This window comes from Emydura macquarii, unplaced genomic scaffold (genome assembly GCF_026122565.2).
Source record: "Emydura macquarii macquarii isolate MOO-44397 ecotype Brisbane River unplaced genomic scaffold, CSIRO-AGI_Emac_v2 contig_1045, whole genome shotgun sequence".
Lineage (NCBI taxonomy): Eukaryota > Metazoa > Chordata > Testudines > Chelidae > Emydura > Emydura macquarii.
Window position 1 is genome coordinate 10,389,296 of NW_027131182.1, and position 18,158 is coordinate 10,407,453.

Here is an 18,158-nt window from a genome sequence, read left to right on the forward strand (position 1 = left end):
ATATACTCAGCGTGGCTCAGCTCTGCCTCCACTGCTGCTGCCAGTGCTACTGTGGCTACACTGCTATTTATATTTGTACTAGCTTGATGAGAGCTAGGGTAAGTGTGTACACACGCAGGGGGAAATACACCTCTAGTTTGCAGTGTAGACATAGCCTACAACATGTACTGTAAAGGTGCATTGTCCTCTTTTGCTACCAAATTACACTGCAAAATCAAGATTAATTTGCAATCCAGTGTTAACCTTAAGGGTATATCTATACTGCAGTGTAAGCCTAGGGTTAATCTACGAACTTGATCATCCAGGGCTTGATCATCCACACTGTATATTGATTCTAGGATTAGAATTTCTGGACCTAGGCTCCAGTGTCCAAATTGCAGCACACAGACCCAAGACCCAGGCTTCCTAATGCCTTCCCCAGATGTGGCTGCTTTAGCCCTTGGTTTACTGTGTAGCATGGGAAAACTTGACTGTCCACCCTGCTGTTGAAACCTACCAAGTTCCCAAAATAGCTTGCAAACTTTTCTTTTGAGTCTGCATGCTCCTGGCAGCCAGAACCAGCAACATGGGGAGGAGTCACCATTTGAAGAGCTTCTCTTGCTTGCGTTTTCACTCCTGTTTCAACAAATGGGCAGAGCATCCATGAGATGCCATTGGACATTCCGGCAGCAGTTTCTGACCTACTGAAGGTGCCTGGTGGAGGAGGAGGATGATAGACATAGAAGAATAGAACTGGCTGATGCATCTTGTGACTCTTGGTGTAGTTGCTGATGTCTATGTAGATTGGCAGTCCTGGAGCCCAGCCACAAGCAGAGATTGATGGGATCACATTGTCATACAGACCTGGAACAACCAGCAGTGGGTCCAGAACTTTCTCATGAAGAAAGCTATATTTCCGGAGCTTTATGAGCTGCTTGCCCTGCCCTCTGCCATCACAACACATGCTTGAGGGTGGCCATCAGTCAAGAAGTGAGTTGTTATAACCATGTTGAAGGTGGCTATCGCATACTACTACAGGTCCATTGCTAACCAGTTTGCCGTTGGAAAATCAGCTGTGGGTAGAGTGGTCATGGAGGTTTCAGAGCCAATCAAGTGTGTGATTTTACCCAGAAGTGGTGGGCATAAATAATATTCCTGAAGTAACTGGTGGTTTTGAGATAATGGGGTTTCCAAACTGCGCCAGGGCCATTGATGGGATTCGCGTGCCCATTGTTTGCCCTCCTCAAGGAGCATGTGAGTACATAAACCGCAGAGGGTACTAAGTTATTATGAAGGTCCTTGTGGACCACCGAGGCCAATTTATGGAGGCCAATGTAGGCTGCATTGGAAAAGTTCATGATGCCAGGGGTTTTTGACTGTCAGGAGTCTATATTAATGGACAGGCTGGGACACTATTTCCACTAAACAATATTGTCATAAATGGAGTTTCTGCCCTCATTATTATACTGGGGAATCCCGCAAAATCCTTTTTGCCTTAGCTTAAGAAACCATATCCTGATCTCTGAGGGATTGACAAAAGAATGTTCAATTACACTCTCGGCAGATACAGAATGGTGCTTGAATGTGTGTTTGGTGGACTGAAATCCCACTGGCACTGTTTAAGGACATATTTGGAAGCCTGGGTCATGAATGCCGTTGCCATTATTGTGGCTTGCTGTGCTCTTCAAAATCTTTGTGAAGCTAAATGTGAGCTGTTTGCCCCTCAATGGAGCTATTACTATAATGGATTGCTGAACTGGTATGCTCAAGCAGAAAGTCCACCTATCACAACTAGGACAAGATGCTCCTGGGCACACAGATGAAGGATGATCTGTGCTCCCACATTATGGACTTGCATGGGCCAATGGAAGAGGGAGAATAGTATATTTATGAATGTGCTTGTACAGTCTTTATAGTAAATAAGGTATTGTTACATCTCACTATAAAATGTATGTGTGCGGTTGATTGCCATGCATTGTGGTTATGAATAATGTGACTGCTTATGAACTGGCAAGAACTTGAGTTAGAGTATGGCTTGATGTAGAGAAATGTATTGAGAAATAGAGTTTGAATACAACTTTCCAGTTGTCCCTTTTCATGTGTTTATCTTTTATTATTTGAAGTACGCATTACATGATGTAATGTGGTGATGGCAATAACATTTCTTAATAAAATAAAAACCTTTATTTTTTGAACATTTATTAGAAAAGCACAACATTCAACTATTGCCAGAAAGACCAGCTGCCACTAGCACACCAAAAAACCAGTAATAAATCAACACCAAAACTTTAAACATGAACAGTGTAAACAGTGCAACCAGTTCCAAACAGTCAACCCTTACTGTTGCAGGTCGCCTGACCCTCCTCTTCTTTGCCTTCCTTCCACATTTAGTGTGCACTTGGCACTATTGCAGGTGGGTGGAGCAGTTCACAAGGGTGGGGGGTCAGCACAGGGTTGTGTGTATGCAAGGAGGAGGGGACCAGCATGGGGTGGAGGTCTGCCTGGGGTAGATTTGCCCTGTCCAATTGCTAAGTCCTTATTAGCAAAGACTTAAAGCCAACCATGGAATTGTCCAAAGTGTTCCTGGTCTGCAGCACATGGAACCATGGAGGGAACTGAGGACGTGGTGTGGGTGCAGCAGGAAGCTGTATTCTGGTGGCTATAAGCGTAAGCAGCCTATTGAATAGGTCTTTCTGCTGAACTTTATCTTCCTCCCTCAGCTGATTATTCCTGCTCCAGAAATTGTGTTGCAAGCCTCTCCTTGTGTGCTGAAACTCTGTTCTCTTGCTCTGCAGCCTGTCTGTGCTTTTTTCCACCTGCTGCAAATCTTTTTCCCTCTGGTACTGCACCTGGCACCTGCTTGTTGGCCCTGTCCAGAATGTCCACCATAAGTTCAGAAACGCTTCTGCTTGGACTGGTCTGTGGCAGTTCTGCATTCCAGGGGCTGGCTAGTGTGGGCCTGTGCTGCCAGAGTGGCAGGATTGTCACAGGCTGAAGGACCATTAGAGCTCAAAGGGCTTAAAAACAGACATCAAACAGTGTATTATTGTTTCAGAGCTTCCCAAATAGGTTTAGTGCATCCCCAGCCAAAAGTGCTTTGTGGAACACCAACCTAAAAATGATACTATTAAACTGAGCTTGTATATATTCTGAGAGGAACACCTCAGCTCCTAGAAGCTCCTTGGACAAAACTCAGTTAATCACTCTGAAAAGATTGCACACACAATGGTGAGTTACAATTTACAGTTACCTTGTTTAAAAATTGCAGAGCTCCTTGGGCTTTTGGGGTAAGGGAAGGGTTAGTGCGGCTTACTACATAAGCCTTTTCTATACTTTCAGACATTCCACATTCTTGGGGACGTTACCAATCCTAGAGGTTCCAGAATGGCAAAGGGAGTTTTTATTACAAGCTGCTAGTGGCATGCCACAGAGGTTTTCAAATGCATGATGCAGCATCTGTACGAATGGAGTTGTCTGATGACCTAGAGAGGATGGCCTGGGAAATATGCCCTTCCCTGAAATTTGATTGCCTATCTGGAGTTCCTACTACAGGAAAAATGCTTCTGTTAGTGCCCAGGATTGGATCAGAATTCATAAGGGAATCAACAGGATGCTGCAGTAGTGTCCACATGGATGACTGTCTCCCTACAGCTCTGTATGGCACTCATTGTAGGCTGCAAACACACAATAATATGGACTCTCAAAGAACTGCACAGCCATCCCCCCAGTCTTGTTGGCACATTTCTGGATTGTATACAACCCTCCTGGCTGTACTCCAGACATTGATTTTGTTATCCATGGACTACATTTAACTTCCTCTGCAATGGACAGTTTTCTGTTTATAGGTGGCTTGTTATGATGTGGTATGCCTGATTTGTATGGTGTGGCGTCCTAAAAAGGAGAGCAGTATAAGGTTCTTTTTTTTAAAACACCTGGGACATCTCTGTAAGCATGTGAGTTTCTAGTAAATCATTTATTTTAAATGCTTGTTTCACTCTTCTTTGCGCTTCCTGGTCTCTGTTTTGAATTCCACTTGGTATGTGTCTAGAGGGGCTTATGCCACAGCGCTTGCCAGTAGGAGATATATGCTGTTGCCTGTGCCTTGCAATAAATTTTGTACTAGATTATAAACAGGAAATTCCTCCCATCCCTGTGTTAATAAAAATGAACTTGGAGCCAGAAACTTAATGGCTCAGGGGCTACTTCTGCCCCTTGTGTTTCTGATGCTAGTTCCGTGGCGGGCTCTGGCAGCAGAGCCTCCTTGGGGACCAGTTTGAGCACGAGTCACTTCAGCAGCCTTATCTAGTACTTGTTGGCTCCCCTCTGGTCCTGTATTGGATTCAGGGATTAGAAGGGATTAGAAGGCTGCTGACCAGACTGTCACAAAGCGCTCCTGGCTCAGAGCTCAGTGCAGTACCCATCACCTGGTCAAACTCCTTGTAAAAGGGGAAGGATGACTGAGTTCCTGGCTTTCCGGTAGTTGGTCTTGAGCATCTTAATTCACTCCCTGCACTGGTCATCAGTCCAGTGAATCTCCAGTGCTGCAGTTTCTTTGCTGTTAGTTGGCATGTGTGGTCTGGGATTCCAGAACCCACAATGGTGGGGGTTTGAACCTGAGTCCCATGGGGACTGGAGCCCAAACTCCATCATTTTGTACTATGGACACAGCTTGGGCCCAGGCCCCCAGATTCTGATCCTGTGCCACAATACTATTTCACAATTCCATGGGACGTCCTTTGTTCTGGTTGGTGTTTAACCCTTCCAGTTTGTTCTGACTACTAAGATGAAAGCAGAATGAATCTTCTCCTGCAATGGTAATGGCCACCAGCACAGAGAAGTCCTTTGCCAAGCACAATGCATAGCCAGATTTTGATTAATCTCTGGTGCAAAGTTAGCAAACAGTTCAACTTTAGTAAGCATTCTAAGAATAACCCCAATTTACACAGAACAGGATGGAGACAGAATGGGGGTTTAGTCTTGAGTCTGAATCTGAGCCTGTGCTTACATTGTAGTATCGATATCCCAAGTCTACTAAAGCATTAGTTTTTCACATTTCTCAATCCGATTGGATGTGTCTCATGTTTTCCTAGGTGCCTTAGCTTGAGTTTTTCAAAACTGAATTTTATCATAGAGCTTTTCTTGCTCATAGTTCTGATCTCTGCCTGTCTGTTGGTATTATTTCTCTGTCCTCACTGGTATTTGTAACACATCCCAATTTAATATTATTCATATATTTTGTTAACATGCTGTTTACTTCCTCTTTTTACTTCTTCATTGAGGTAACTGATGAAGATAATAGATGAGACAAAATGTGCAACAACAATTGTTATGTACACCATTCCATCCCATCTTCCAACTTGATAAATCACCATTTAGTTATTAACCTGTTTACAATCCAGTTTGGTTTACAGTCAGCTACGTTTCAATCTGAGTTACTGCGTTTATAACCAAGCTAATCTGAACTAATTTAATCTATCATATGCCTTATTAAAATTGAGATATTACATCTACTGCATTCTCTTCATCAAGTAACTTTGTAATTCTGTTTAAAAAAGAAAAATCACGTTTCTTTGATGCTGCTTATTGCTGATGGTTCAGTTATCTGTTAATTTTGTCTCTTATCACTCTGATGCCTATGTTAAAAGCCACATTTATAAGTAACTACATAGAGCATGTTACAATTTTCAGTTATCTCTATTGAGACCACCCTTCATTGTGATTAGAAACTGCCCAGGATTGGTCCCCATACAACAGCACCCTCCCTAATGGGAGCTGCTTTCTTGGAACTTCAGTGTCCTTAATCATGCTCTATGCACATGACCCTTGGTCCTGCAAGGTGTTGCACACAAACATACCCCTGCTTTGGCTTGGAGATCTATTGAAGTAAATAGGGCTCGACATGGTCTTAGAAAGCTGACTGGGTGAAATAACTGGATTGGGACCATAGTTTGTACATATGGCTATAAACTTTGCCTAATTCTGTGTAATTGTTTATTTATTTTTATTGCAGTAGAGACCAGGGACCTAGTTGTCATTCAGGATTCCATTGTGCTATGTGCTCTACATTCCTGTACATTTTTATACTGAAATCCCAAACAGCTGTTAAAAACGTAGTTTGTTATATTTATTTCATCTACTATATCTGTGGGATAACATGCAGTTAAATCAGTGTTTCAGCTATAGGTGACTTTTTTAATATTAAAATCTCTGCTTACAACAATGTGAGCATTTGTATTAAATGTTTTTAAAGCAAATTATTTTTGGTATCATCTCTATATGATTTAATTTTTTTTTGTAGGGCCAAGTTTTTTAAATAGACTTCTCAGCCATCTTTATTAAAAGTCCGCCTCTTTTAAGAGACCACCTTTTGTGTTGGATGCCTGAGTGGTTGATTACTACAGGTTTTATTGTATTTGTTCTTTTTTTCCCGTTAGGAATAGAAATCACACTTTCCAGATTCAATTACCAGTGTCACATTTCTTTTCTTTTTGACAACTAGAAAAACAAGTGGTTCCAATCTTCAATGTCTTCCTAGTTCTCTCGCTTTTAAAAAGTAATTGTCAGTGATTTGGTAAGTTATACTCTAAATATATGTTATTTGGCGACCATATTTGAATACAGCGGAGTTCAGTAATTTGCACTAATGGCTGGAACTACAATTTTGAATAAGTGAATTTTGTAAATTTTGATTAAGTGCACAAATAATAAAACATGGCATGGTATATTAGGTGCTGTTGGTCCTACGCCCCCTCAACTCCTCCTTTCCGCCACTGACGGTTACTGGAACTCTGTTCTTGCTTGCTTCGGCGACTGCCTCTTAGCTGTAGTCTTTGTTCCACAGGCGTTATTAGGGAGGTATAACTATAACTTATGTGACTCCCTCAAACGTTTTGGGAAGGCCCTACCTCTGGAACAGGCCCAGGACTTCTCCACAGTTTTGGAGGGGAGGCAGGACAGTGGCCAGAGTGGCCCTACAGGCTACCTCAGACGCGGCCGATTCGGCGGCAAGGTCTGTGGCCTCGGGGATCTCCATGTGCTGGTGCTTATGACTCCAGTCGTCTGGTCTCTCCTAGGAGATGCAGCAGTCCATACAGGACCTACTGTTCGACAGAACTGCACTCTTCTCGGAGCAGATGGATGTGAAGCTCCATGGGCTTAAGGACTCATGGGCAACTCTGTGCTCGTTAGGTCTGTACACCCTGCAAGTTTCTAGGAGGTAGTTCCGGCCCCAGCAGAGCCAGCAACAGCAGCAGCAACCCAGGTTCCAGGCACAACACTTCGGGAGGAGAGAGAGAGAGAGAGAGAGAGAGGAACATCAGGAAATGCAGGCAAGGCCTTTCTTCTTCCTCAACCACTCAGCTGCCTGATGCTCAGGCAGTCAGCGTCATTCATTTTGATGGTGCGCACGAGGACAGCACTTCAGCCTCGCACCTGGATCCTGTGTCCCCACCTTTCCTGAACTGTCTCGCTGCTTTCCTCCCGGCCTGGGCCCATATAACATTGAACCGCTGGGTCCTGGGCACCATTGGAACAGGTTATACCCTCCAATTTTCCTCTCCCCCTCCTCGCACTTTCCCATCCCCATCCCTCTTCAGGGACCCCTCTCACGAGCAACTCCTTATACAAGAGGTGCACAACCTTCTTTTACTGGGAGCCGTGAAGAAGGTCCTGCCAGACATGAGAGGATGAGGTTTCTACTCCTGATATTTCCTCATCCTCAAGGTGAAAGGGGGCCTCAGACCCATCCTAGACTTGCGGGGCCTAAACAGGTACATCAGAAGGCAAAAATTCCACATGGTTTCTCTCGCCTCTATTATTCCCTCCCTGGATCCAGGAGACTGGTTTGCTGCCCTCAATTTGAAGGACACACATTTTCACATATCAATTTTTCTGGGGCACAGAAGATTCCTCAGGTTTGTGGTGGGGGTTCCCACTACCAATTTATAGCCCTCTTGTTTGGCCTATCATCGGCCCTGAGGGTGTTTACAAAGTGCATGGCAGTGGTGGCTGCATATCTCAGGCATCAAGGGGTACAAATCTACCCGTATCTGGATGACTGGTTAATCAGAGGCAGGTTGTGGGCTCAGGCCCAAGTCAGTCTGGACGTCGTGCGAGCCACGTGTCACAGGCTGGGCCTTCTGGTAAATAAATAAACTGAAATGAAGAAATTACTTTCTCTGCTTCTGCAGAAGAAGCTACTGCTGTCAGAAGTTGACTTAGCACTTCAACAATCTGATTCCAGGTGCTTAGCCAGTGACCTCCACCAGTTCGGTATTAAATGTTTTTTTTTTGGTGTTTGATTTAAATGGTTTTAATATAATAAGTTTAGGCCACAACATAGGTTGTTGGTTTCAAATCAAATTTAAATAGGTTCATTTTTAAAAAAACAAAACTATATTTAATTTAAATAAGAATCCAGATTTATTTTTAAAAAATACATTTTTATCCATCCTGTTTCCTCCGTAATTCCTGCTTTTTATTCATAGGTAATATGAATTTTTTATTTTATTTTATTTTATTTATTATTATTACTTTATTTCCTAATTGTTCAAAAAATTTTTTTGCTAAAGACAGATGTTGAAACTGATTTAATGTGCTTTGATTTTTTTTTTACCTTCATTTAGTCATCCTCATTTCATGTCTATCTTACTTTTCACTAGAAGTATTCTTCCTCCACTGTTATATTTCTGAATATCCTTTTAATTCTTAATTCCTGTAGCTATCAACAACTCATTCTTCTTTTTCTGGTGTCACTGCCCTCATCACATGACATCTGTCCTACAAAGAGAATAATTTCTTCTCTCTATCACCACCTCTGTCATTAACCATTCCTTTTTTTTTTTTTTTTTTTTTAAGAGCACTGTTAATTCTGAAAATTACAGTCATCGTATCACTCTTGGCCCCTACAAAAAAAAAACAATACCCAAGTTAATGATGTGTAGCTTACTCTTTCTCAACACAGTACAGGAAATAGTGATCTTATCTCTCCATTTTCTCCAACTTCCTCCATTCATTTGAACATCTCCTGCCTCTTCTGTAATACTAAAACTATAATCCTTATGGTGGTCAGTCACTCCCTCCACTGTTCTGATCTTGGCTCCCTTACACTATTTTCCTCTTTGACCTCAGTGCAGTATTTGACATCATTGGCTACATCATCCTATGTTTTAAACAAGATGCTGGTATCTAATACTCTTTTGTCTTTTACCCCTCTAATAGCTACTGCAACATGGATTATAGGTCCGCCAAAGCCTGTCCATGAGACCGTTCTAGGCCTGGTCTACACTGCCGGCAAAGTTTGGCAGCAGTTGACGGGAGTTATACAAGCTACACAGTAGCTTACGTGACTCCCATCGACTTCGTAACTTCTGGTTAGCACGCTGTCTTCACTGCGCTGATGGGAAATGCGTATTGGTCGACGCAGCGCTACGCTTTTTTGGGGAGGTATTAGATCAACTTTGGGATCAATTGAGCATGTATTCACTGCCACTCAATCCAATTGGATAAATTGATCTGACCGCGGCAAATTTGCCACCATCAGTGTAGACATAGCCCTAACTTGTGTACCATTTCCAACATGGATGGCCAGAGTCTCTTCTCAGAGAATAAAGAAGTTTTGAAATCCTATGCTGCAACTATGAGGAAAAGATCATTTACCTCTACAGAAGCATTTGCAAAGTCCATGGCAGTTTGTGGGAGATTGCCACAGGCCCCCTGCCCTTCTGGGTCCCCTGGGTGATCTCTCTCCCTCCAGAACACAAGGACTTGCAGGCTTCACTTGGTGCAATCACCTGTGCTCATTTATTTACAGTTTACAGATGCAAATCCCACTCCCAAACCAGGCCCACCTGGCACTGAGGCTTTGGGCTGCTCACTCTTCCTTGGCCAGGAGGCAAACTGAAGCACAGGGCTTCCACCCTCCTCTCTGGCCATGCCTCTCCCTTGATTTCTCCCTGGCTGGGTTATATACCCCACCCCCCACCCCTCAGCTAGGGAAACAGCTGTCCTCCATTGCCTCGTTAGGCAAGGTTCTGGCTTGCTCTAATCAGAGCGGTCAGCTTGTGGGTCCCTTGCTTGCAGTCTCGGGGCTCTAATGGCCCACTTTACTCCAGCCCATGTAGCTGGGTTGGGGGTGGCAGAGGCACCTAGGGGCTTAATTGCCCTCTACTCTGCCAACACAGTTGATCTGATCTGAGGTGGCAGATTAGTAAATTCAATCTGGTAATGGCTGAGCTTTTTTAGTAGTGAGGAACTTCAATGTTACTCTTTTTAAAAGAGTTTTGTCAGGGTTTGTGTACAAAATAAAAATTATTGCTTCGATTAAATAATTGCAACATTTAATGTGAATATTCTACTTTATATTAAAACTTTACTTTTAAATCCCTTTGAAAGTCTCCAGCCTCTCTCATTTGTTTGTCTGCTGAGCAACCAATTCACTGTCACAAACTATCAGTAACAGTTTGCCGTGGATTGGCTAGTTGTTGGTTCACTGAGTGGTGTGCAGTCGAAGTGCTGATGCTTCCAGGCTAACCAACTCCTTGTAGAGCCCTATTACAAGTAGACTTGCAAATGTGTTTCTCAGATGACCGCCTGCCACATGAGAGCTAAATTGCTGGGCTACATAAGGTTGTCTCCTGATTTCATAGCACATAGGGTTTGCTGGATTAGATAGGTGCATCAGGCCCAGTAGTATCCTGCCTCGAGAAATGGCCTATACTTAATGCTTCAGAGGAATGTAAACATCCTAAGCTCTCTGGACATTTGTGCAGTCCTGTATGTAGTGTGGGTAGGCTGGTGGGTGGAAATTTCCTTTGTTATACTTGTAGCTATCAGCTGAATGGTAGAAATGTGGGTTTCCAAAAGTGGCAGGATTGGACCCTCAAGTCACTGGACACACAAAATGGCAATTTGCCCTGTCTTTAGACTTTTATATATTTTGTCTGTCTGCTGAAGGTGTCCATCACCAATGTATCAGGGCACTAAACACAGCTATTGGAAATGCATTATTTTGTTTTGAAACACTTGTACTCACTATAACAAGTCAGTAGCCCATCTAAGGATGGGATGGTCATAGCTGTAAAAATCAGATCTCAATACATCTTAAAAACTTCTAAGGGAGCCCAGTCATCTGGTAACAAAAAATGAATTACAAAAACTGAACGTACATTTAAATGTCACAAGCAAACAATTCTATTGCAATTCTAGCCTTGATTATCTGAAATGTAGTCATGTCTCCCAACCCCATCATCTTTTCTAACTGTGGTCCGTGGAGCCCTTCCAGGTGATCCATAGAACACGGTCTGTCATATTGGTGATGCCTCTGTCATTCTTCAAGTAGTGATGATTTCTTTCAGATGTGGTCCAAGACAAGACTTGTAGCACTGTTCTACATGGGGGACATTTTTCTATAATTGTACTAGCTGTTTTTAAAACCATTTAAGCCAACCAGATTTTTAACATTGGCTGAAGCCTTACTATAGATTCATTTTTAGATCCTGAACCATTTTTACTGAACTGATATCAAAAAGCAGATTTCGATTTAAGAGTCAAATTTTAGGCCAAGAGCAGAATTCCCAACTTTTGCAATTAAATAGCGCAGGAGAAGTGTGTATCACTGAGTAGCATCAGTACAGCTGAAACAGGGATGGAGCCCAAGATCTGTGTTAAACTTCTAAAAGTGTTGTCCTCTTTTATGTTTTTACTGCTGTACACATATGCAAGTTCTCTGTTGTGAGTTTGAGAAAGACAGTGGAGGGTTGATTTCATTGAAGCTGCATGGTTTACATCACCTAAGGCTCAGATCTTTGGATAAGGTGCTGAGTATAAAGGTGTGAAACAACATATCTTGGATATTTCATTACTGACAGAAGCACCAAAGAGGCAGGAAGACCCCTGAATAGCAGTTAGCTGCTGTAGTTCCTGTATGTAGAATTATTGTTTAAAAAAAAGAAAGAAAGAATAACACCAATTCAATCAGTCCTATCCCAATTTCCCCCTCCAAAAACAAACAAAACAATTCACCAAACAAAAAAGAAAAACCCAACAACAGCCACCGCCACAACAACTTGATAATTTGTTTATTTTATTTTTGTTTAATAACTTATTTATTTTATTTGTATCATGTCCTGAGTTGTGCTTCAACAAACCTAATATGAGCAGCGGGCTAGTGATATCTCTACAAGATATCCCAAGAGGGGATTAAGATATTTTAGGTACCACTAGAAACCAATGCTTGTGTATGTGGTCTTTAGGAAATCCTATGAATTTGTAGTCCAACATCCTCTTTTTCTCTGGTTGGATCATCAGTGAAATAGTTGAGAACTACTGTGTCCTTCCAAGAGCGACGTCTTCCAGTTGTGTTTTAACCACCTGTGATGCAGTATTTTGTTCAGGGCTAATGCTAACAAAGCTCAAGCCCCTGCAAAGCCATTTTATTGTTTCCTTTACCTACAAGGCCCAGAATTCAATAAACAGCTTCTTTCGTCTTTCTACCCCAAACACCTAGGCTTTGACCCTGTGACCATGGCCTGAGATAGGACTGGGGGAAGGGAAGTCTAGGTACTATGTTTAGATCAGGTATATGTATTTGTGGGAGAAATTTAGTGAGTGGAAATTTTTGGTTAATAAAAATAAAGAGGAATGTGATTTGCTCTAGTGATAAATGGATGATACTCCCTGATATTGCAAGGTGCTGAAGTTATCACCCAAGAGCCCTTGTTCAGTAAGCAGCAGTTTGTTCTGCACACCATGCATCCATTGAACTACTGGAGCACAAGCAACAAACATGTCACTGGAATTTTATTCCGTCTAAGGTGGGATCCCCATGCCCTTGACCCTTCTGCAGATTTGGTGGCATTGTCTTAACCATCCCTGTTGTTGTTAACTAGATATGACAAGACCCAAGACTCCCTTTTAATTTTATCCTGTAAAAGAGCTGCTTTGATGGTAGCAACCCTCTGCCTCTCCTGGACAGGAAGTAAGCACTCCACTGAGTTCAAGCTCCTACTATTTCTTACAAGGTTTTCTGAGAGTTAGGACTTGTGTGCATGGGGAACTTGACAGGTAGAGCTATAACGGAGAACCTCCCTGCGTGGACATTCTGTTCTGAATTAAATGTGACTTTATTCTGAAGTAACTACTTTGCTTTGGAAGCAGAGTCATTATTCCAGACTAAAAACACTTTTATTCTGGAATAAAATGTCCACATGGGTCAGTTATTCAGAATATTTATATTATATTGGACTAGCAATAGTGGAATAGCTATTCCAGAATTGTTGTGCTGGTAAGTTTCCCCTAGGTAGACAAGGCCTTAGCAAAGGCTCTTTCCAGGTGTTTGTGAATTTGCACAAGGCAGGCCTATCGCTATCTCTAGGTATTCTAATGGCGGTAGTAGAATTTCTGTCCATCTGAAGCGCCCTGCACAAACCCTGAGATTAGAAAGTTTTTGCTGCCTTGTTACAAACTCAGGGTCTGCTTCCTTGTAGCCAAAAATGTTCCATTTTCATTAGAGAAAACTCTCTTGTCTGCCAGTATAGACCGGACACTATTAGTAACAGTGAGATTTTTAAAAAACATCGAAGTCATATAGAGGATAGTGTGATGGAACAATACCATTTTAAAAAGTGTATTATTTGATCTGTAGTCTGGGTATTTAAGAGTTTTGACTAATAGTGAAATGTGCAAGAGATCTAGGTTTATTAATGCCAATTTAATATATTTAGATTAAGTACAGCTCCAATTAAATAGGCAATGGCGTAGAGTGAGATGTGTTGCTCACTATTTGTCCTCTAGGATGTGTTTGTTTAAAGACTATCTGGAAAACGTTTTTGCATTAAATCCACTGGTCAGGCAAACAATGTTGGTATGATATGTGTTTAAAAACAGTTCAACTAACAGGATTTTATCCTTGCAATATATGGAGGCAAAGGGACCTTTGCAGGCACTCTGCATACTCCAGCCTTGTGAAAATGTTCTAGGGCAGTTACTTAATAACACACCATTTTGTAAACTCAAAGGAATTTCAATCTGCCTACTCCTTGCAGAGAAAAAGGAAAAATTGCAGGCCAGTGTTGCAGTTAACAAAGGGCACCCATCATAGCAAAAGTACCTGACAGTTAATGGGACTACTCATATTGTTAAGCATGTGTGTAAGATCGGGGCCATAGTGGCTGACACTCTGAGTACCTTTCCCAGACCTGAGGAAGAGCTCTTTGTAGCTTGAAAGCTTGTCTCTCTCACCGATAGAAGTTGGTCCAGTGAAAGATGTTACCTCACCCACCTTGTCTCAGTCAGTAGATGTCAAATAGTGAGCAACACACCTCACTCTTTACTCCTTTGCCTATTTAATTGGAGCTGTATTTAACAATCTAAATATACTAAACTGGCATTAAATCTGATGGATCTTGTTTCATAACTGTACTGAAAAGTGAATATTCTGGACAATGGGATTTTTAAAAAACATCCAAGTCATATAGAGGATAGCGTAATGGAACAATACCATTTCTAACAGTGCATTTGATCTACAATCTTTGGATGTGTTCAGTGGTTTGACTACAGTGAAAAGTGCAGATGTATAAGAGATCTAGGTTTGGGAGCAACTGTAAGTTTCTTAGGTCATGTTCATAATGTAGAGGGTATTGCTTTAAGCACAGGGGAAGGGTGCTTTTGAAGGGAGAGTGTAAATCTAAAATAAAAGGGAAAAGTATAATCCCCAAAGGCTTCTTATGTACTGGTCTCATAGTATAATCATTCGGCATGTTCACTTGGACCTGGACAGCTATTACATAATTTCTAACCTCTGAAAAGAAATTGTGATGTTTAACCTTCGTATACATTCATGTGAAATAGGTGTAACCATTAGCAAACTATGTATAGGCGCATAGAAGTAACCTGAAGGGTAATTAAAAATAGAAAATTAAAGGCAATCACAACAATAAATAAAAATAAAGGCAATATTTTTATTAATATGTATATATAATATAAAATATAGTTTTGGTGTTTAAGGTGCTGATATAAAGATTTTCTGCTCTTTTTACAGATTTGCTTCCAAACAAATACATGACCATGGGGGATATGAAGACCCCCGACTTTGACGATCTTCTTGCAGCCTTTGACATCCCAGACATGGTTGATCCTAAAGCGGCTATTGAGTCTGGCCATGATGATCATGAAAGTCACATAAAACAGAATGCTCAGACAGATGAAGATTCCCATGTGCCCTCATCATCTGATGTTGGTGTGAGCGTCATTGTGAAAAATGTACGTAATATTGATTCTTCTGAAGGAATGGATAAGGATGGCCACCATTCCACAGGCAATGGCTTACATAATGGTTTTCTAACAGCATCTGCTCTTGAAAGTTACAGTAAAGATGAAGGGAAATGTCTGAAAGAGGAGGGGGCAGCTTCTGAGGCTACTCTGAAAGACACAGCTTTCAACCAGTTTAGCCCAATCTCAAGTGCTGAAGAATTTGATGATGATGAAAAAATAGAGGTGGACGATCCTCCAGATAAAGAAGAGATGCGTGCAAATTTCAGAGCAAATGTGTTAACAGGATCAGTTTCTGAGCAGGATTATGACAAACTAAAGATGCTTGGAGCGGAAAACTTGATTAAACCTGGAATTCCAGCTTCAAGTAATGTAGATAAAAACAAAGTTGTTAAAAGAGAAACAGAAACAAACTCTGTGAATTTAAGTGTTTATGAACCCTTTAAAGTCCGAAAAATAGAGGACAAGTTGCTGAAAGACAATTCTGACAAGTTGCTTGAAAATAGGGTACTTGATGGAAAACTAGGTACTGAAAAAGGTGAAACAAATCTTGCCAGCATTTCACAGTCTAAAGCAAAATCATCAGCAAAGCTTTCTTCATGTATTGCTGCAATTGCAGCACTGAGTGCTAAAAAGGCAATTACAGATACCAGTAACGAATTGCAGTCTACTTCAAGAGAATCTTCTCCATTACCAAAAGACATGAATGAAAGTCCCCGGGCTATTGAGAAATCACCTGAATCTCAGTGTCTTATTGATGGTGCTAGAAAACCATCTCTAAAACAACCTGATAGTCCCAGAAGTGTATCAAGTGAAAACAGCAGCAAAGGGTCTCCATCTTCTCCTGCAGGGTCAACGCCAGCCATTCCAAAAGTTCGCATAAAAACCATTAAGACTTCCTCTGGGGAAATCAAGAGAACAGTTACAAGGGTGTTGCCAGAAGTTGATTTGGACTCAGGTAAAAAGCCGGAGCCAACCGCTTCCCTGGTAGCTTCCATGACATCTCTCCTATCTTCTCCAACTTCTGCTGCTGTTCTTTCGTCTCCTCCTCGGGCACCCCTCCAGTCAGCAGTTGTCACCAATGCAGTTGCATCTACAGAACTTGCACCAAAACAGGTCACTATTAAACCTGTGGCTACTGCTTTTCTCCCAGTTTCTGCAGTTAAAACAGCAGGATCACAAGTTATTAATCTGAAGCTTGCTAACAATACTACAGTGAAAGCCACTGTAATATCTGCTGCTTCTGTGCAGAGTGCCAGTAGTGCCATTATTAAAGCTGCCAATGCTATACAGCAGCAGACTGTTGTGGTGCCAGCATCAAGCCTTGCCAGTGCTAAACTTGTGCCAAAGACAGTCCATCTTGCCAACCTTAATCTTCTGCCTCAAGGTGCTCAAACAACCTCTGAACTCCGCCAAGTGCTAACAAAACCTCAGCAACAAATAAAGCAGGCAATAATTTCTGCAGCAGCCTCACAGCCTTCCAAAAAAGTGTCGCGAGTCCAGGTTGTATCATCTCTACAGAGTTCTGTAGTGGAAGCATTCAATAAGGTGCTGAGTAGTGTTAATCCTGTCCCAGTTTACATCCCAAACCTCAGTCCTCCTGCCAATGCAGGTATAACATTACCAACACGTGGTTACAAGTGTTTGGAATGTGGTGATTCGTTTGCTCTCGAAAAGAGTCTGACTCAGCATTATGATAGGAGGAGTGTGCGGATTGAAGTGACATGTAACCATTGTACAAAAAATTTAGTTTTCTACAATAAATGCAGTCTTCTTTCCCATGCTCGTGGACATAAGGAAAAAGGAGTTGTAATGCAATGCTCCCATTTGATTTTAAAACCAGTCCCAGCAGATCAAATGATAGCATCTCCTTCAAGCAATACTGCTGCACCTTCTACTCTTCAAAGCCCAGTGGGAGTTGGCACACATACTGTAACCAAGATACAGTCTGGCATAACTGGAACAGTAATATCAGCCCCAGCAAGTACACCTATCATTCCAGCTATGCCTCTAGATGAAGACCCATCAAAACTCTGTAGACATAGTCTAAAGTGTTTGGAGTGCAATGAAGTTTTCCAAGATGAGACATCTCTTGCTACACATTTCCAGCAGGCTGCAGACACAAGTGGACAAGTAGAGTATCTTATGTTTAAATTCCAGTGTTTTAGCAATAAGAGTAGGAGATCTGAATGTGTTTTTTGCTTTCACTTAGGCATTCATAGTCTGAATCTCATTTGAGATAAGTAATAAATGCTTGAAAAATATTTCAAAAATAGAAAAGGCCCTGCAAGCACAAAATAATGAATCTTACTGTTTTTAGAATTAGAGTATGCTTTGTTAGGAAAATTTTATGCAATCCAGGTCTTAAAGTTTACATCAGTAATGGTGGTGGTGGGGTTTTAAATTAAGATTTAACTAAGTTTCTTAGAACTGTGCTCTGAGATACTGAAATTGATAATGATATTAACTGAGAATTTGTAGTGATCCTTTTTTATGCTTTGGAATTTAAATATACAGTGGAATCCACTTAATTGGCACCCTCCTTAATAGTACACTCACTTAATGGGAATGATTGCCTTACGGTTGATTCTGTCTTTGATTTGATTTCAATTGTTATTACTTATAATGCCATAAGTGTGCTAGGCACTTACTTTGGTGCTACAGTGACTCTAGGCAATGAATAAATGGCACACTAACACTATTTAAATGATGTGCCTGCTGTGTTTTGCAGGCCTTCTGAAAACAGGAGTGAAAAGTGGTGTTTGCTAGTATATATTTCCAGCTGTGTGTCCATTTGTTTACTTGTTACTGTTTTCTTTCTCTCTTATGGTTGCTAAAATGAGTCAAATTTATCTTAATATAGTGTTTTTAAAATGTTGTGTACATTGCATAATTTAAATAAATGTATTAAA

General features: G+C 41.5%; 1 protein-coding gene across 1 annotated transcript in view; it reads left to right on the forward strand.

Annotated features, from left to right (window-relative positions):
• The window catches only part of ZNF532 (zinc finger protein 532), a 93,170-nt gene that overhangs the window by 22,716 nt on the left and 52,296 nt on the right, over positions 1-18,158 (forward strand). The window contains exon 2 of the mRNA XM_067545466.1: positions 15,017-17,379. Within this exon, the coding sequence (XP_067401567.1) occupies positions 15,037-17,379 (2,343 nt within the window). The 5' untranslated portion in view covers positions 15,017-15,036. The remainder of the gene's footprint in view (positions 1-15,016; positions 17,380-18,158) is intronic.